Consider the following 21961-nt stretch of genomic DNA (forward strand, 5'->3'; position numbering starts at 1 on the left):
GGTTTTCTATGCTGCATCATTCTTCATATATTCTGTTACTATTTCAAAGTTATCACCTTCTGCCATTTGTATTCTCTCTTTACAAGGTAGTAGTATAAATGATATGGAAATTCCATTATTTAACTTCATCTTCGCATTTGTTAAGTTCTAAATACAATCCCCTCATACCATGTGAAATTTTTCTGTAGTTTCTACAAACTGAAACCACTTTTTTGTTTTTATTTATTTATTTATTTATTTATTTATTTTTTTTTTTTTTTTTTTTTTTTTTTTTTTTTTTTTTTTTTTTTTTTTTTTTTTTACCAATATGCTTGCAGTTTGATTGAAGCATAATATGCATTATGATTATGTTTTGTAATAGACTAACGGTAATGTATGCTAATGCTTTAGACCTTTTTGAATAATAATTATATCATGCTTGAAGGGCTTGTATTTTTGTTGAATTAGTTACTGGAAAATGGGGGTCATATTTATTATTTTCATAGCCATTAGTGCAATCAGTGAGCAATCATCTATCTTGTGTTGTTAAGTTTATTGTTAGTATAAAGAGATAGGTAGAATAATATTATGTAGAGCGCATTATATTAATTATCCCATTCATAACACTGTTAAACAGTGGAAGAGGAGAAAAATTTCGTGCTAAGTCAGGCCATATAAAGGAACAAAAATCTTGAAAGAAGTAAGTAATATTTACTCTTGTCTTGATCTGGATGAATTAATGCTAATAAATGCATTAGGTCGAGAATGTTTTGACTAGTGATTCCCAATTTGGGAGTAATTACAACCAGAAGGGATATTTGTGTATGGAGGGCGGGGGAGGGGGGGGGGGGGGGGGCAAGGGGTGAGTAGGTGGCAGGGATGGGGTGGAAAACATATTTACAATTCAGTCATGAAACCAAATTGTTTTAACAAATCAGTATCACTACGTTCAAACAATGGAAACTCCAGGTAGGAATATCTACAATGTAGGAAAAGAAGACACATCAAGTCACAGACAGGTATGAGTACAATTAAAAGACCCTCACATAAATCTTTCAGCCACAGCATTCATCAGCAAAAACACATACACACACACACACACTCACACACACACATACACACACACACACACAATTCACACGCACACATCACACACACATGACCGCCAACTCCAGCATCTCGGGCCGGAATGCAGCTATCATGTGGAGGAGGGGGTAGGGAAGGGGAAGAGATAGTAGCACACTGGTGGGTGGTGAGGGAGAGATGAACATTGTCTGGTGAAGTATGCAGGGACTAGACCACCAACAGGCATAGTGTCAGGAGATTGTGAGGCAGGGACGTGGGCCAAAAATAGGAGCAAAAAAAGGAGAGGAGTGGGGAAAGACAAGCAGGTATGTTGGCAGAGGGCTGCAAATAAACAGGGTGGGAGATGACAATGGGGAGGAGATGATAGGATAGATGGAGTGGAAACTGTTGGGTGGAGGGTGTGGGAACAGTATGTTACCATAGGTTGAGGTCGGGATAAGTACGAGAAAGGAAAATGATGTAAGGATAACTCCTATTTGTGCAGTTCAGAAAAGCTAGTGGTGGAAGGAAGGATCCAGTTGGCTCGGGTAGTGAAGCCTCCATTGAAAGCAAATGTGTTATATTCAGCTGCATGTTGTGCCACAGGGTGGTCTACTTTGCTCTTGGCCACAGTTTGGTGGTGGCTGTTCATCCTGGTGGACATCTGGTTGGTGGTCACACTAATATAAAAAGCTGTGCAATAAAATGCAGCAGATCTGGTAAATGACATGGCTGCTTTCACAGGCGGCCCAGCCCTTGATGGGGTAGAATAAACCTGTGACAGGACTGGAATTGGAAGTGCTGGGTGGATGGATTGGGCAGGTTTTGCATCTGGGTCTTTCACAGAGATACGATCCTTGTGGCGAGGGGTTGGGACTGGGAGTGGCATAGGAATGGACTGGGATGTTGTGGACATTGGGTGTGTGATGGAACACCACATTAGGAGGGGTTGGAAGTATCTTGGGTAGGACACCCTCATTTCAGGACACAATGATAGGTAATCAAGCTCTGACAAAGGATGTGATTCAATTGTTCCAGTCCAGGCTGGTGATGGGTGATGAAGGGGACACTACTTTGTGGCTGGTTCTTGTGGGTGTTGGGAGGATTGGAGTGTGAGGGGAAATGGCATGGGAAATGTGTTTGTGAATGAGGGTGATATTGCATGACTGTGAAGGCCAGCACACTGACCAAGGGAGTTTTTGTCACTGCAGATACACCATCCCCAGGTGGTCAGGCTATATGGGAGGGTTTTCTTGGTGTGGAAGGGATGACAGCTGCCAAAAAGCAGGTACTGTTGGTGGGTTTAATGTGGAAAGAGGTGCGGATGGAGCCATCAGAGAGGAGGAGATCAGCATCTAGGGAGGTGGCACGCTGGGTTGAGTAGGACCACGTGCAGCAGATAGCAGAGAAGGTGTTGAGGTTATGAAGGATTGGCGACAAAGAAGTGCTTCCACTGCAAAGATTGGGAGAAGAAGAGTAGGTCTTTGACAAGTACAGCATAGTTAAATTTAGGTGTAGGGCTAAAGATGAGGCCTTTGGATAGAATGGAAACTTCTGTGGAGCTGGTGGTTTTGGTGGAGAGGATAACAACAGTGTTACAGGAATGTTTTGGTTCTGGATTTCACGGAAAGTTGGTAGGGAGTTTTGGGAGAGGTAGCAAGTTTAAAAGGTCGGATAGGCAGGGTTTAGCTACTATGATGGGTGGATGAGGAGGAACGCTGTGTGGGTACGATACGAGTTGAATAGCGGTGCCCTGAGGTGGCAGTAGGATGTCAGTAGGTTGTCAGCACTTATGGTGGTGGTGTCTGGAATGCTCCTCCAGGTGTTGGAGAGCAAGGGATTCAATTTCAGAGATGGGATGTATGGAGTAGGGACTGCAGAATAGCAGTTTCATATGGAGGGAGCAGAGGTGGCTCTGGGACAAGGAAACGTGGTTTTGCAGTACCAGGTTTGTAAGGGCCAGGGATTGGCAGAATCTGAAAAAGTGTAGGTCCTTGTGAAAGGAGGATGGGACCCAGAGGAAGGAATCTTTATAATTAGGCCATTTGGGGGTTTTCCATGGTTTAGGCAGCATTTGAGAGACAGGATGTGGGACTGGGTTTTAGCCGAGGAAAGGGATACTTTTCTGAACTGGTGCAGAAAGATGGAGCAAGGGTCCACTGTGGCAGTAATAGTATACAGGAAATAAGAATGATTCAGAGATGGGCAAAATCAGTGTTTATGGTTGTGAAAGGAGCTGGTTAAGCAAAAACATACTTAAAGATGTGTAAAAAACGTGAAGACACACAGAAACACACACATATACATGAAACTATGCATAGATATGTAAAAATATGCACAAATACACTCCTGGAAAATTGAAATAAGAACACCGTGAATTCATTGTCCCAGGAAGGGGAAACTTTATTGACACATTCCTGGGGTCAGATACATCACATGATCACACTGACAGAACCACAGGCACATAGACACAGGCAACAGAGCATGCACAATGTCGGCACTAGTACAGTGTATATCCACCTTTCGCAGCAATGCAGGCTGCTATTCTCCCATGGAGACGATCGTAGAGATGCTGGATGTAGTCCTGTGGAACGGCTTGCCATGCCATTTCCACCTGGGGCCTCAGTTGGACCAGCGTTCGTGCTGGACGTGCAGACCGCGTGAGACGACGCTTCATCCAGTCCCAAACATGCTCAATGGGGGACAGATCCAGAGATCTTGCTGGCCAGGGTAGTTGACTTACACCTTCTAGAGCACGTTGGGTGGCACGGGATACATGCGGACGTGCATTGTCCTGTTGGAACAGCAAGTTCCCTTGCCGGTCTAGGAATGGTAGAACGATGGGTTCGATGACGGTTTGGATGTACCGTGCACTATTCAGTGTCCCCTCGACGATCACCAGTGGTGTACGGCCAGTGTAGGAGATCGCTCCCCACACCATGATGCCGGGTGTTGGCCCTGTGTGTCTCGGTCGTATGCAGTCTTGATTGTGGCACTCACCTGCACGGCGCAAACACGCACACGACCATCATTGGCACCAAGGCAGAAGCGACTCTCATCGCTGAAGACGACACGTCTCCATTCGTCCCTCCATTCACGCCTGTCGCGACACCACTGGAGGCGGGCTGCACGATGTTGGGGTGTGAGCGGAAGACGGCCTAACGGTGTGCGGGACCGTAGCCCAGCTTCATGGAGACGGTTGCGAATGGTCCTCGCCGATACCCCAGGAGCATTAGTGTCCCTAATTTGCTGGGAAGTGGCGGTGCGGTCCCCTACGGCACTGCGTAGGATCCTACGGTCTTGGCGTGCATCCGTGCGTCGCTGCGGTCCGGTCCCAGGTCGACGGGCACGTGCACCTTCCGCCGACCACTGGCGACAACATCGATGTACTGTGGAGACCCCACGCCCCACATGTTGAGCTATTTGGCGGTACGTCCACCCGGCCTCCCGCATGCCCACTATACGCCCTCGCTCAAAGTCCGTCAACTGCACATACGGTTCACGTCCATGCTGTCGCGGCATGCTACCAGTGTTAAAGACTGCGATGGAGCTCCGTATGCCACGGCAAACTGGCTGACACTGACGGCGGCGGTGCACAAATGCTGCGCAGCTAGCACCATTCGATGGCCAACACCGCGGTTCCTGGTGTGTCCGCTGTGCCGTGCGTGTGATCATTGCTTGTACAGCCCTCTCGCAGTGTCCGGAGCAAGTATGGTGGGTCTGACACACCGGTGTCAATGTGTTCTTTTTTCCATTTCCAGGAGTGTATGTAAAAATGAGTGAAACCTGATACAAATATGCAAAAATAAGTTATGAACGTCCATCATAAACGTGGCAGGAAAGGAACAATGAGGTATGGGGGAGGTGGGGGGGGGGGGGGGGGTAGGAGAGAGAGAGAGAGAGAGAGAGAGAGAGAGAGAGTGTTGCAATTAGTGAAGAGAGAGGGAAGGCGGTGGGTTAGGTCAGGATTAAAAGTTAGTGTGGTACAGGCAGGTGTGGAAAATAAAATGCTAAAGTACATCAGAATGAGGGATGAAGTGGGATCAATAGGAATAAATATAATTATAATTATGGGAGGAAAGAATCATGGGCATTAAATTCTGCATCGGCAATCCGGGCAATCACGAAGTCTATGTTGTGTGCGGATGATCTTTGATACAGCGTGGCTCGAAAGTAGATGTGCTTTGGAAGGTGGTGAATAAACACTGGAAAGAAGGGAAAGTATGTGCACTGGGAAGAGTAATGCTATAGAGAAGATTAACAGATGAAAATATCACAGGGTTGTAGGATGGAAGAAAGCAGTTCGGTAAAAATAAAAAATAATGGAAACTCCAGGTGGGAATATGAACAATGCCAGAAAAGACAAGATTATTACTTACAGTAAATAAGACATGTCAAGTTGCAGACAGGCACAATTAAAAGACACTCACATAAAGCTTCCGGCCATAGCCTTCATCAGTGAAAGATACACACACACCCGACACACACACGACTGCCAACTCCAACATCTCAGGCCAGTATGCAGCTATTACATGGGATACAAGCAAAAATCTGGAGGGGGCAGGGAAGGGGAAGGGATATTAGTGTACAGGTGGGGAGGGGGACGAACACTGTGTGGCAGAGTGTGCAGGCACTAGACGGCCAACAGGCACAGCATAGGAGGTTGTGGGGCAGGGAGGTGGGCAAAAAAGGAGAGGAGAGGGGAAAGATGAGCAGATACAATGGCAGAGGGCTGCAAATATACAGGTGAGAAATGAGAATGGGGAATAGATGATAGGACAGACGGGGTGGAAACTATTGGGTGGAGGGTGTGGAGACAGTGTGCAACCATAGATTGAGGCCGGAATAATTACAGGAGCAGAGAAAGTGATGTAAGGATAACTCCCATCTGCACAGTTCAGAAACGCTGGTGGAAAAGGGAAGGATTCATACAGCTTGGGTAGTGAAGCAGCCATTGAAATCAAGTGTGTAATGTTCAGCTGCTTGTTGTGTGAGAGGTTGGCCTACTTTGCTCTTGGCCACAGTTTGGTGGTGGCTGTTCATCTTGGTTGGTAGTCATACCAATATAAAAATCTGTGCAATGATTGCAACAGAATTGGTAAATGACATGGCTGCTCTCACAGGTGGCCTGGCCCCTGATGGGGTAGGATAAACCTGTGACAGGACTGGCATGAGAAGTACTGGGTGGATGGGTCTTTCTCAGGGATATGATCCTCATGACAAGGGGTTGGGATTGGGATGGCACAGTGATGGACTAAGATGTTGTGGAGGTTGGGTGTGTGATGGAACACCACTTTAGGAAGGGGTGGAAACCATCTTTGTTAGGATTATCCTCATTTCAGGACATGATGATAGGTAATCAACATCCTGGCAAAGTATGTGGTTCAGTTCTTCCAGTCCAGTGTGGTACTGAGTGATGATGGGGATGCTCCTTTGTGGAAGGATCTGGGGGGGGGGGGGGGGGGGGGAGGTGACGGGAGCATCAGGGGTGGGAGGGGGACTAACATGGCAGATATGTTTGCAGACTAGGTCTGGGGGACAGTGTCTATCTGTGAAGGCCTTGGTGAGTCCCTCTGCATACAGAGCAAGGGAGTTTTTGTCACTGCAGATATAGTGAACCCGAGTGGCCGGGCTATATGGGAGGGATTTTGTGTGTGAAAGAGATGACAGCTGTAAAAACACAGGTACTGTTAGTGGTTGGTGGGTTTAATGTGGACAGAGGTGCAGATGGAGCTATCAGACAGGAGGAAATCAACATTTAGGAAGGTGGCAAACTGAGTTGAGGAGGATTATGTGACGTGGATGGGAGAGGTGTTGAGGTTGTGAAGGGACAAAGATAAGGTGTCTTGGCTCTGAGTCCAGATCATGAAGATATCATCAATGAACCTGAACGAGACTAGGGTCTGAAGTTTTGGGAGGCTTGGAAGGTCTTGTCTAGATAGCCCTTAAAAAGGTTGGCATAAGAGGTGCCATGTTGGTGAACACAGCTGTTCTGCACATTTGTTTATATACTTTTCCTTCAAATGAGAAGTATTTGTGTGTTAGGATAAAGCTATCAGACTGTATGAGGAATGAGGTAGTGGGTTTGGAGTCTGGAGGACGTTGGGAAAACACAGTGGTTAGATCATGGGCATGAGGGATGTTGGTGTATAGGGAGGTGGCACCAACAGTGATGAGTAGCGATCTAGGAGGTAAAGGTTTGGGGATGGTGGTTGGTATCTTTGACATGGGATGCTGCATTATGGGCAATTGGTTGGAGGTGTTTATCAATGAGCACTGATATTCTTTCGGTGGGGTCACAATAACCAGCCACAATTGGACATGCAGGATTGTTTGTTTGTCGGATGGCACCCCCCTAAGCTCCCTTTTATGGGGCTTCTAGAGGAGACCACCCTACCTCCCAAAGCACCAAACCCCTATTCTGGATCAAATTCATTGATGGTATCTCCATGGCCTGGACTCACAGCCAAGACACCCCATCTTTGTTCCTTCTCAACCTCAACACAATCTCTCCTATCCACTTCACATGGTCCTCCTGAACCTAGTGGGCGACATTCCTAGATGTTGACCTCCTCCCCTCTGATGACTCCATTCCTAGATGTTGACCTCTCCCCTCTGATGGCTCCATCTGCACCTTTGTCACATTAAATGCGTCAGCCACCAACATTACCTGTATTTTGACAGCTGTCATCCATACCACACCAAAAAATCTCTCCCATATAGCCTGGCCACCTGGAGATGGCATATCTGCAGTGCCAAAGCTCCCTTGCATAGTATGCTGATGGTTTCACTAAGGTCTTCACAGACAAACCTAGTCCGCAAACAGATCTTGCATGCTATTTCCCCCCACACCCCCAATCCTCCCACCACCCCCAAGAACCAGCCACAAAGAAGTGTCCCCTTCATCACCTAGTACCACCCCAGACAGGGACAAATGAACCACATCCTTTGCCAGGGCTTTCATTACCTGTCATTAAGCCCTAAAATAAATGACATCCTACCCAAGATACTTCTCACCCCTCCTAAAGTGGTGTTCTGACACACTCACAACCTCAACACTATCCTAGTTCATCCCTGTGCCACTCTCAATCCCAATCCCTTGCCACAAGGACCATATCCCTGTGGAAGTCCCCCACACGAAACCTGCCCAGTCAATCCGCCCAGTACTTCTCATGCCAGTCCTGTCACAGGTTTATTCTACCCCATCACGGGCTGGGCCACCTGTGAAAGCAGCCATGTCATTTACCAGCTCTGGTGCAATGATTGCATAGCTTTTTATATTAGTATGACTATTAATCAGCTGTCCACCAGCATTAATAGCCACCAGCAAACAGTGGTCTAGAGCAAAGTAGACTACCCCACTGCACAACATGCAGCTGGATATAACTTCACCACCTGGGCCATCTGGAACCTTCCCTGCAGCTCCAGCTCTTCTGAGCTGCACAGATGGGAGTTATCCTTATAACACATTTTCCGCTCCTATAATTATCCCAGCCTCAACCTACAGTAACATATTGTCCCCCCACCTTCCGCCCAACAGTTTCCACTCCATCTATCCTCTCATCTCCTCCCCATTCTCATCTTCCACCCTGTTTATTTGCAGCCCTCTGCCAATGCACCTGCCTGCCTGTCTTTCCCCACTCCTCTCCTTCTTTGCTCCTATTTTTCTCTCACCTCTATTGCCCCACAACCTCCTGATGCTGCGTCTGTTGGCAGTCTAGTCCCTGCACACTCCACCACACAGTGTTCGTCCCTCTCCCCACCTGTACACTACTATCTACTCCTTTTCCCCACCTCCTCCAGATTGCTGCTTACATCCCAGGTGAGCCGGCCAGAGTGGCGGAGCAGTTCTAAGCACTTCAGTCTGGAACCGCGCGACCCCTACGGTCGCAGGTTTGAATCCTGCCTCGGGCATGGATGTGTGTGATGTCCTTAGGTTAGTTAGGTTTGAGTAATTCTAAAGTTCTAGGGGACTGATGACCTCAGAAGTTAAGTCCCATAGTTCTCAGAGTCACTTGAACCATCCCAGGTGACAGCTGCATTCCGGCCCGAGATGCTGGAGTCAGCAGCTGTGTGTGTGTGGTGTGCGCTTGCTTGTGTGTGTGTGAATGATATGTGTGTGTGTGTGTGTGTGTGTGTGTGTTTGTTTTTCACTGATGATGGCTGTGGTCAAAAGCTTTGTGTGAGTGTCTTTTAATTGTCCCTGTCTGCTACTTGATGGTTGTTTTTTTTTTTTTTTACCACAAGTCAGTATCACTACCTTGCTAGACTCATAATTTGTAGATACGTAACTAATTAGAAAATTGTCAAATATGAGCATTAAGGCATGGTATGATGTTGCGAGGCCTTAGCAAATGCAATGAGTTTATTTAAAATTTGCACACAGTCAATGATAACAGCCACTTGCTTGGTGCAGCATGTCCATTATTGGCTGAATTAAGTTATCACCACGCTCATTGTTTTTCTTTTGTTAGTCTTTTGCTCACCAACATAGCCAACAGATGTGTGAAGTAAATGCATTATGTGGCTCTGATTTCACTACTTCCTTGATGTATTTCAGGCTTTTAGACAAGAAACAGAATCAGGTGAGTGAATTTTTTCCTATTCAAGTGCCAACTACCGGGTAAGAAATTGCTAAATTGCAGCACTGTGTTCCATTTACTACTGTATGTAAATATCTCAGTGGATAAGATGTAAGTAGATGTGTAACTTTTTTCTTATTTGTAGATGTGATGCCATTGAGCAGTAACCATGAAAAGATTACCATAAAATTACTTCACAGTAAGGCCAGAACTGAATTCTGAATATGTGTCTAGCCACATTTTCACTACGAATAAAAATTACGCACATGATTTCAAACATGGACATCATCATAGTTGCAAGCTTGTACAGTAAAGGAAATTTGCAATGATGAAAATCCTTATAGAAATCTGAGACAAAATTAGTTACAATATTACCATTAACATAAAAGAAAAAAACTATAGCTCTACCAGTCGACAAGGACAACGCTCCAGCCCTAATGTCACCTATGAACTATAATAAAAAGACTTTCAGTCTTTTGAATTACATTGGCTCCAGACAGATGTCGATCCTGTGAATAAAATTAAGAGGAAGATGATGACTCTTCTCAATGAATCGGGCTTGCTACGTAATTCTTAGTAACTAGAATGTGTTGTTCTAGCACTGGGAATGTGTGTAGTTTATGTGGTGCCTAACTTTACAAGATATATGCTAATTAAATTTATTATTAATTAGACAACGGAAAATCTATGATGGAATGTAACAGTATTATGAAAAGGAAAGTTTCCACTCACCATATAGTGGAGACTCTAAGTCACAGTTAGGCAGAACAAAAACACTCACAAATAAAGCTTTCGGCCATATAGGCCTTCAACAATAGACTTAGTCACACACACACACACACACACACACACACACGCAACTCCCACACTCAACTGTAGTCTTGGGCAATTGAAACCACACAGCAAGCAGCTGCACCAGTGCATGATGGGAGTGGCGACTGAGTGGGAGTAAGGAGTAGGCTGGGGCAGGGAGGGGGAGGGATAGTATGGTGGGTGGCAGACAGCAAACTGCTGCAGGTTAGATGGTGGGCAGGTGGAGGGGGGGGGGGGGGCGGTAGTGGAAAAGGAGAGAAGTAAAAAGACTGAGTGTGATGATGGAATGACAGCTGTGTAGTGCTGGAATGAGAACAGGGAAGGACTGGATGAGTGAGGATAGTGACTAACGGAGGTTGAGGCCAGGAAGGTTATGGGAACATAAGATGTAACGCAGGGAAAGTTCCCACCTCTGCAATTTAGAAAAGCTGGTGTTGGTGCAAAGAATCCACATGGCACAGGCTGTGAAGCAGTCATTGGAATGAAGGAGGTCATGTTTGGCAGCGTGTTCAGCAACATGCTGGTCCACTTGTTTCTTGGCTACAGTTTGTCGGTGGCCATTCATGAGGACATACAGCTTGTTGGTTGTCATGCTTACATAGGGTGCAGCACAGTGGTTGCAGCTTGGCTTGTAGACCACATGACCGGTTTCACAGGCAGCCCTGCCTTTGATGGGATAGGTGATATTTGTGACCGGACTGGAGTAGATGGTGGTGGGAGGATATATGGGACAGGTCTTGCATCTACGTCTATTACAGGGGTATGAGCCATGATGTAAGGGGTTGGGAGCAGGGGTTGTGTAGGTTCGATGGATGGTGGAATACCACTGTGGGAGGGGTGGGAAGGATATTTCTACTCAAAGAGTGCCCAAAAAATTTCAAAGTGCAGGAGAACATCTTAACTAGACAACACATCCTTCAGTCATAGCAATGTGAAGTTCCTTTGTGTAAGAATGTTTCAAAATTTCTCTGATTTAACCAACTGGATGCAAACTTCGTTTCAAAATTGTATGGGAATTTTGAATGAATAATGAATGAACTTCTCATTAGTACTGCCGTGTAACTACACTTGAAATATACTAGAATATGTACACCTAGTAACTGTTGAAGAAAGTTGTTGACAAACATCCATTACTGGCAACCCTTCCACATTAAAAATTACATTTTCCAAAACTTCTGACCATATTTCATTTTCTAGACTACAAACATAGGCATCCCCCTGGGGTTGGTTGGGGGGGGGGGGGGGGGGGGGTTGGGGAGGGGGATTAAATAAGAGGCATGTGCCTCCTCCTTGAATTTAGATGCAGTCATTATGAAACTCTCACATATTTCTTCTAACAGTTATTATCTGCTACCCTTCAGAATGCCAGGTTTAACACTATCAAGCCTGATGGGAAATTCTGTGACTGGAAATCAATGCACATACCTTGGAATTTTTTGTTATCACACTGTTCATGGGAAATAACACCAGTTCCTATATGTTCTCTCCAGGCCATTGGGAACATTTTAAACTCTATGGGGTTCAAACCAGTGACAAGAGCAGTCGTATAGCTACTAATTCTGTAGACCAAGTGGCCTGAATGAACAACAAAGTGATGAGGGCTCACTTGGTTCAGCCTTAGGCTGTTAAAAGTTGGTTCTACCATCCAATCTCAGGCTGGCATTGGGAAATTTCAAACATTTATCCAGTCAATTCCTGGTCCTGTATTATGATTGCTCCAACGAATATAAAAATGTAACCTTCAAAATAAATTTTATATAATAATTTTTTGTGAATATTAGCTTCCCTGGATGTAACCATTTGATGATGCAATTTTAGGTTGTTGAATATAAAAAGACTGAAATACAGTACACTATGTGATCAAAAGTATCCAGACACCCCCAAAAATATACGTTTTTCAAATTAGTGATCTAAATGATTAATGGAAAATCTCATATAAAGATGTGAAACAAATACTATCAAAGAGGTAGAGGGGCTGGCCAGTACTTACCTCAGCTCAGTACAGCCGATAGATACACAAAACAGAACAGATTTTTACATTCCTAGCTTTCGGAACTTTGTTCCTTCATCGGGGAGGAGAGAGGGGAAAGAAAGGGAAGAAGGGAAAGTGGATTCAGTTACTCACAACCCAGGTTATGAAGCAACAGGGAAAGGAAAACAGGGAGGTTGGCAAGGATGGAAGCATGGTTGTCAGAGGGAAGCCAAAGATATTCTACTGTAAGTACTATACCAGCTTCAAACCAAAGAGGCTGCATACAGAAGTAAAGAGGTATACCTCAGTGCAGCACTATGTGAAGAATGGGCTGACATTCCCCAAGAAACCTTCCAGCACCTGATTGAACATATGCCTGTGAGAGTGGAAGCTGTCATCAAGGGTGGCCAACATCATATTGAATTCCAGCAATACCGATGGTGGTTACCACGAACTTGTAAATCGTTTTCAGCCAGGTGTCCAGATATTTTTGATCACATAGTGTATGTAGATCATTTAGATATTGAAATAGTCTGCCTTAAAAGCACTAAGTGAATAATTGTCAATCATTTGAGATAAATTAGTTTTATACACTTCTCGTCAACATTCCACCCTTGAGGCATGAGATGTTTTCAAACTCAAAATAAGTTATATTGATAACAGAAATTTTGGAATCTTGGCCCCTCTTGGATAAAATTCTGTGGATGCCCATCCATACAAGTGTTCTGAATATCATTTAGCTGGTGTAATTCTATACTTACAATATTATTTCTCATAATTTTCACTTCATCCATTGTAACATCATGTTTAGTGCTTAATTCACTTTTTAATGCATCGATTGTACAGTCTAGCCCATTATTTAAATCTTTTTGACGCTTTTTTTTTATTCTATGTCCTCCCAATTTTGTTATTTATTTCCTCAAAATTGTTATCTTGCTTCTTAAACTGTTCCTGCATAAATGCCATTATCTGTTCAAAAGCATTAATGTTCAATCCTGAAAGTACCCCATGATCAAAGCCTAGGAATGTACTGCAAACACTACAGACGTTCATTCCTCTGATTAATTTTTTCACACAATCTTTCACTACAGTAATGAAGAAGGAAAAACAAAATTCAAAGCACTTATGCTTTTTTATGTTTCCTGATATCCCAAAACTTAATTTCCATTCATTCGATTTGTAACTTTCTGTGTCCATGCATTTGTTTCACTTTTGATCAATAATACTGTCAGTACCATCCTTGTGCATAATTTTGAATTTTGCTTGATATTTTGTTTTTGTGATATATAGACACCTGAAATATAAAATTTAACTAACATAACAGTCCTGACATTTTCCCATATCTCATTGCATTTTTGTTGAGTTAATCAATTAAACAACATAGCCAAAACAGTCAAAATACCTTTAAAACATGTTTATAGCATTACAACACAGATACAACTGACACAGGTTTTGTGCCTAAAACATGATATACGACTGACCCAAAAAATGAAGCAGTATGAGCTTGATTCAGTTACCAACAATGCTCCTTGTATAGTTTTCAACAATTTCAGTTACATTATACATCGCTTCAATCAAACTTATTGGAATTTATGATTATGATTTCAATGCTCATTACAACTGGTTATGGATTTTTTTACAATTCATTGTGATGTTTCTGAAACAATTAGCATATCAAAATATTACAGTTCTCGTATCAAAATTATATGAAATGTATATCCATAACAAATTATTAATTATTTTTGTTATTTTTTTACAAATACAGTTTGTTTTTATTACCTAATATAAATCCTGTGTCTTTCCAGATATTAATACCACTTTTGTATATATGAATGATAAATGGGGCTTTTGTTTACATTATTTTTGGCACTTTTTTCATTTGTAGTTCAACATCTTTATAAATTAATTACAGTTCATCTTAAGCTGACTTATCCTCACTGATATATTACTCCAATGGCATTACAATACAAGCTCTTGCATTTGTGTAGTTTCAAGTAAACTTTATGGGAGCCTTTATATTTTATGAAGTAACAGCTTTTTCATGAGATGAGAAAACATTTTATTTTCCAAGCACAGATCAAAAACTCACAAGAATAAACAACTCGTAACCAAGCCGAGTACGGCCAAAGATAAATATCTATCAGCTGCAGCTTTCACCCGCTGTTTTTGGCACAGTGGATAAATGATGTCGCCACATCAGCCCCCCTCCTTTTGAAACCAGGTGCACCAGGTATGTGGGGAAACTTGCACTTGATTTTTCTACCAGCTCTCGTGAAAACATCTGGTGCAGGCAATGGCTGCTCCTGTTCTGCACTTGCTGCTTCGTTGTCCTCTTCTGAAACCAAGGGCTCAGCGAGACTCTCTGCTGTTTCTTTGGCCTCCACGTTTGAGGGTGATTTTGCAGACCAAGGAAGGAGTGTACCCTCTTCGGTGTAAGCAAGTTTAAGCCGCTCAATTGAGACTGTCTCTTCTTTACCATCCTTATCGATTTTGAAGCTGTGGCTTCCTCTTGTGATTACCTTGTATGGTCTAGAATAAGGCGAAACAAGTGGCGGGCGCACCGTATCATCCCTAAGCCACACATGGGATGTTGCTTGCACGTCTTTAAGTACAAACACTTTCCAGTCTCCATGTCTGACAGGGTTAGTGGGTTTGATGTTTCTCATTCTAATGCTGAGTTGTCTCGTGAATTGCGTGCATAGCTCAGGGGCAAACGGCTGTGTAGATGCTGGAACGATAAATTCTCCAGGAACCCTCAATTGCTTGCCATAAACCAATTCTGTGGAAGAGCATTGTAAGTCCTCCTTCATGGCCGTTCTCGATCCGAGTAGGACCAGCGGTAGTGCTTCAGGCCATGAAGTGAAACTACACATTAATGCAGCTTTGAGCGTGCGATGTAATCATTCCGCCATTCCATTACTAGATGGATGATAGCTTGTGGTGCATAGGTGGTTGCAGCCGCACAGTAGTAAAAGTTCATTGAAAAGTTGGCTTTCAAACTGCCTTCCGCGATCTGTTGTTATGATTTGCGGAACACCAAACCTGGAGAACCATGAATGCAACAGTGCTTTTGCAACCGACTCCGCAGAAATGTCTTGTATTACAACTACTTCTGGCCACCTGGTAAAACGATCAATGATTGTGAGCAAATAGCATTGTTCTGAAGAGCATGATAGCAGGCCCAGAATGTCCACACGTATATGTGATAATCTTGCAGATGGTGTCGGGAAGTCAGCAATAGGTGCAAAGACATGTCTGCTGATTTATTACGCTGGCATGTTAGGCGTGCACGCGCCCATGCACGACAATCTTTTTGTATTCCAGGCCACACTACTTTGGAGGAAACTAACTCTTCTGTAGCTCATACTCCTGGATGTGATAGGTTATGTAGTGCACTATAAATCTCGCGACGATATTGTTCTGGTATGTAAGGTCACTCCTTTCCATTTGCTACATCACACCAAATTCCATCTGAAACATTTGGGACAGACACACGTCTGAGCTGCAGCGCAGTTCTCTGTTCCTCTATTAGACGGTGCAAGAAAGGATCTTCTCGTTGTTTAGACGCTAACTCAGTCCAACAAATTGAATTTAAACTGGCACAATTCCTTGACAGGCAATCTGCGACCAGGTTGTCTTTTCCTGAAATGTGACGCACATCAGTTGTGAACTGTGCAATGTACTTGACTTGCCTGCACTGACGTGGTGAATTGAGCTCTGTGTCTCGTTGAAATATAGCTACTAACGGCTTGTGATCGGTAAAAATTGCAAAGTGCCTCCCTTCGACAGATGTGCGAAAATGCTTTATGGCTAAGTAAATAGCAAGCAACTCACGGTCAATAGCACTCCATTTTTGCTGCTGTCGAGTCAGGTTTTTAGAGAAAAATGCGAGCGGCTGCCATCTGCCATCAACTTCTTGCTGTAGCGCTGCGCCCACTGCTGTTTGGCTCGCATCAACCATGAGCGCTAAAGGAGCGCTCAGTCTTGGATGTACCAGTAGTGTTGCCCGAGAAAGACATTTCTTTGAGTCATGGAAAGCTGCTTCAGCATCTGGACTCCATGGAATTTTACGATTTCCTGTTGTATTTTTACCTGCAAGTAACGTTGTGAGTGGCTCTTGGGTGGCAGCTAATTTAGGTAAGTGACGTATGTAATAGTTGAGCATGCCTAAAAATCTGCAGAGTCCTTTGTAAGTTGTGGGAAGGGGCATCTGTTGTACTGCTTCAACCCGCTCAGGCAAAGGTGACAGGCCTGCTGCTGAAACCAAATATCCCAGGAACTTAACCTCGCGTTTTCCAAACGTGCACTTTGTTTCGTTAATAATAATGCCATACTCTGTCAGACAGCGGAAAAGCTGCCACAGATGTTCGACATGCTGATATACAGAACCAGAGAATACTAAAATGACGTCCATATAACAAAATACGAATGGTAATTCTTGAAGCACCTCATGCATGAATCTTTGCCATGTTTGGGCAGCGTTTCTGAGGCCAAATGGCATAAAATTGTACTCAAACAAACTGAATGGTGTGATAACTGCTGTTTTTTTAATGTCAGATGGAGCCATGGGAATCTGGGAAAATGCTTTGGTGCAATCAATCACACTAAATATTTTGGCATTGCTAATCGTACTGTTAAAATCGGTCACATTGGGTACTGGGTAGTGGTCGGGAATTGTGCAGGCATTGAGCACCCTGTAGTCTCCACATACTCTCCATAAATTGTCTTTTTTATGGACCATGTGAATTGGAGATGCCCATGAACTTCAGACCTACTTACATTACCTGTTTTTAGAAGTCTGTTGAACTCAGCTCACGCCGCGAGCAGCTTCTCTGGAGGCAGACGCCGTGGGCGGAAGGCAACGGTTTGACCTAGTGTCGTGCTGATGTGATGTTGAGTATTGTGTCTGCATTTCCTGGTTGCGTTGACAGGTTCGGTAAGTGCTGGAAAGTCTTGAAGCAGTTTACAAAAAAGTGATTCCTCCGACAGTGCTCTGATATTGCCTACAGTATACGAATCGTTATGACTGTCGGGTGTCTTCCTGCGTGACGCACATGTGTGCGCCCCGCTTAGTTGCGGATACGAAATCGTATCACAATATCCCGATGCGGATGACGCGGTAGAGGAGCCGAAAATCTTCGTGCGGATAGACACGGGCACATCGTACTGCACTTGAACCGACGCGGAAGACGCAGTAGGCGATATCCCTTCTGTGGGAACTGTCACCAAACGACAGTTAACCAGGTCGGGCATAAGTCGGTAGTTCCGTAAAAAGTCCGCTCCAATTATAGGACTTGGCACATCAGCAACCACAAAAGTCCATTTTGGATGGAAGTTGGAATTTAGATGTAATACCAACTGTTTCTCACCATAGGTAGATATTCTGGAATTGTTTGCCGCAGTCAGCACATGTTGCGTTGTTGTCCTGAGTATATCACCTCTCTTTCTTGGATAAACACTGACTTCAGAACCTGTGTCAATCACAAACTTCTCACCTGAAGAGAGGTCCAACACAAACAATCGGTGTGATTGGTTGACTGCAGATACCGTGGCGTTTTCACCTCTTTGAATCATGCTATGACTCGGGCGCCTATGTTGTTGTTGACGAACGTTAGCGCCCTTTAACGCCCGCCTTTTAAGTTTGGGTAGCTGCAAGGTTGAATACATTGATGGGCAGTGTTACCGAAGCGTCTGTGGTACCAGCACCATTGATCTGTCAAATCCTGTTGGATAGCATTTCTTTGTCTTTTCCAACTGCAACTTCGTAGCTGCTGGTGGTGTGAAGTTACTTGCACGTTGAGTTTTGCCACTTGTGCTGCCAGTTGCTGTATGGTTGGTTCGGTCGATGAGCACTGCTGTTGGGAAGTATTATTGCATGTTCCTGGCTCACTGATGTCAGATTCCATCACACTACACGTTCTTGGGCCTCTATCCTGGCTGCAGTTGAATTCAGAACACGCAGAAACTTCGGTTAAGGTGTTTGCGATGGTGTCTGCCTTTTCTGCTAAAACTTGCAATGGTAAGTCTGTTTCTGCTGCAATGATGGCACGGATGTTGGCAGGAAGTTTACGAAGCCATATTAGATGTAAAGACTCTTCAGGTAGGAGTTCCGGGCTGGCTAATGTACGTAAGGCTTTGAGTACTTGTGATGGAGTCTTGTCGTCCAAATCTTCGTATGCGAAAATTTTTTGTAGTCGCAAATCTGGTGACAACGTATAATGCTGTATGAGAGCTTCCTTTAGCACAAAGTAATTTTGTTGTGACAAGGTTTCTTCTACTTGCTCTATCACTTCTAAATTTAGATGTGAAACCACTATATTAAATTTGTCAATGCTGTTAGACACCCCACGCTGCCGAAATATGCATTCAGCCTGCGTAAACCAAAGCTGCGAGCGCGTCGGCCAGAACGCGGAAAGCTTAACATTTCCGTGTCGCGCATAGGTACTCCTATCTTTTGCGTTAACATCTGTCATTCCGTTTTGTGGCAAATCAAAGGGCATGGACCGCGATCCTTGGTCGAACAGACTGTAGTCTTCAATCTTGATTCCACTGCCCCATGCTTTTGTCTCTGAATTCATTATTCTCGTCGTATATATATTTTCTTTATGCTTCTGCTACGATTTTTCGGGGTCACCACTATAGGAGCCTTTATATTTTATGAAGTAACAGCTTTTTCATGAGATGAGAAAACATTTTATTTTCCAAGCACAGATCAAAAACTCACAAGAATAAACAACTCATAACCAAGCCGACTACAGCTAAAGATAAATATCTATCAGCTGCAGCTTTCACCCGCTGTTTTTGGTGCAGTGGATAAATGATGTCGCCACAACTTGATGAGGTAGTGTCACATTCTTTATTATGATCATAGTTTATATTTTGACATACCATTATTTCTCAAACTAAAATCACAAAAGTAGGGGAGATGGGGGCAAGTTGATGAATGGGGCAAGATGACTTATCACACAGTTTGCATCTATTCTACTAGGTAGCACCACATTACAAATACTACTAGTGCTCCTCACAACAGTATACTAGAAACTCAAAAAATTGAGCTGCTCCTGCCAGTTCAGTGTGTGTTAGATGCTTGGTGTCCGTATTACCTGAAATGTTATATTTTTCAAGACATTGGACATAAACTCTTGTGGCCTAACAGTTATGATATTTGGTTATTCTTTGCTATATATTAAGATCTCAGACAATATGTCTTTCACAGCCACTGCTCATTCATGTCTTAGTCTTGCTAACCCTACATTAAATTTAAGATAACTGGGGCATTATTTTGGGGTCAAGTTGCCCCAATTGCCCTCTACTGCTTTCTTTTGGTGATTATATGCTCTTCTTATTTGGAATTGTGCTCTTCTGAGCTTTATGAACCACAAACTGTGCTATAATAGTTTGTAAGGGGTTCTGCAACAGAATATTTTGTAGCTCTGCCATCTGCCTCATTAATTTATGGCACATGCCTTTTGAAATGTGGTGAGCAATTATGAAAAAAATGTCCACTAGTGAAGAATGAGATAAAAATAACATGGCTACTGCTGTGTTAGACATCAAAGAGGAAAGAATGAGTTGCTCAGGTGCAGCAAATGTTTATGGTATTCCCGAAGCAACACTTAGTTTCCATCTGAAGAAAAGTGATAACATAAGAATTGTTTGCACTTATATATATAAGGAGAGGGGAAGACGAAAGGAAGTGGGTTTTAAGGGAGAGGGTAAGGAGTCATTCCAATCCCGGGAGCGGAAAGACTTACCTTAGGGGGAAAAAAGGACAGGTATACACTCGCACACACGCACATATCCATCCACACATACAGACACAAGCTTCCCCTCTCCTTCCCTCTTTCCTGATGAGGCAACAGTCTGTTGCGAAAGCTTGAATTTTGTGTGTATGTTTGTGTTTGTTTGTGTGTCTATCGACCTGCCAGCGCTTTTGTTCGGTAAGTCACCTCATCTTTGTTTTTATATATAATTTTTCCCACGTGGAATGTTTCCTTCCATTTTATATATATATATATATATATATATATATATATATATATATATATATATATATATATATATATATATATATATATCTCTCTCTGTGTGTGTGTGTGTGTGTGTGTGTGCGTGTGTGTGTGTGCTTTATTTATGTAGGCCATCTAAGACCTCAAGATATAAAATTTAAATTCAAACAACATTTATAGGAGATGCCTACACATGGGGGAAGACAGGAAGATTCAGCGAAGTATTCAACACAGGAAACTAGATGATTTGAAGACCTATTTAACAGCCATGGACAAAACGTTTTTTGGTGCGACGAAGAAAACTTTTGTCTGAATAAATTGCAGAATGATGTGAGATTTCTCCTCAGTTAAACAGCATCACATGGTGGCAGGAAAGGACTGGCTAGCAAATTTTATGAAAACACTGAAGTTCAGTATGTGGAAACCAGAGCCAACATCTGTTGCCAGATCAATGGGTTTTGAATTTCCTGCATCTGCCATTTGTAATGTAACTGAATCTGGATTGTCCACTGTGCCTACTAAACTACCAAATGTCATTTCACCCTCAGGAACCAAGAGAGTGCCTAGTGTTGTATCAGCTGAGAGAGGGAGAAATATTACTGTTATTTGTTGCATTAATGCTATGGATGCTAATTGCCCCTTTTCTCATTTCTGCACAGAAACAGATGCTACCTGAACTTGTGGAAAAAGCATCACCAGGAACCATTGGATATATTGCACTGATAATGGGAGGAGCAATTGAACAATATTTGTCTTATTTTTGAAACATTTGAATCTTCATGTAGACTTACCAGTGTATCCTCTCTACTGCTGCTTGTTGACAGTAATAAAATATACATAACACAGGAGGCTATCAACTTTTGCAGGGGAAATCATATTGTCATGGCTGGATTTCCACTGCTCACTACCCACTGGCTGCTACATTTATTTGTCCCCTAAAGGTCTCTTACAGTCAAGCTTGTGATAACTTCATGACTTGCCAAGGACAAGCCTCTACTGACAAAAAGATTGTTGAGCTATTGAGCACTGCTTATTTCAAATCAGCTACAGTTGGTAATGCAGTTAAAGGATTCACAGTATGTGGATCGAACCTGGTGACTCCCTTGTCTTCAGTGAGGATGATTTTGTTGCAGTAAAATCCACAGATTGTGTTCTTGTTATAAACAATACTGAAACTGAAAGTGCTCCTGCTCAGGCTGCAGCATGCGAAGGCCAGCTCACAGAAACTTCTAATGAATCTCTCGATGAACATCAGACAGAACAAAATGAAAATCCAATACCATGAATGAGTGTTGCTTCAGTAAGTCAAAACAATGCTTAAGTATTTGCAATTTTAAACCATTGCATGCACAAAGATCAAGTGTGACAAAACACAAAGATCACTTTATGCCAAATGCAACCATTTTAACAAACTCAGCAATGAAACAGGTATTAGCTGATAAGAAATCACATAAGATGGAACAAGAAAACTAAAGAACAAAGAAAAGAGGCTCAGTATGCAAAGAAAGGCATTGGTACCATGGACTCTAAATATGGTATCT

The 21961-nt window shown here is 43.3% G+C and overlaps 1 protein-coding gene across 1 annotated transcript in view; it reads left to right on the plus strand.

Moving 5' to 3' along the window:
• The window catches only part of LOC124622743 (vegetative cell wall protein gp1-like), a 52136-nt gene extending 30431 nt beyond the window's left edge, over positions 1–21705 (plus strand). The window contains exon 3 of the mRNA XM_047148533.1: positions 21554–21705. Coding sequence (XP_047004489.1) covers positions 21554–21705 — 152 coding nt within the window. The remainder of the gene's footprint in view (positions 1–21553) is intronic.
• The last annotated feature ends 256 nt before the right edge of the window (positions 21706–21961 follow it).

This window comes from Schistocerca americana, chromosome 7 (assembly GCF_021461395.2).
Source record: "Schistocerca americana isolate TAMUIC-IGC-003095 chromosome 7, iqSchAmer2.1, whole genome shotgun sequence".
Taxonomy (NCBI): Eukaryota; Metazoa; Arthropoda; class Insecta; order Orthoptera; family Acrididae; genus Schistocerca; species Schistocerca americana.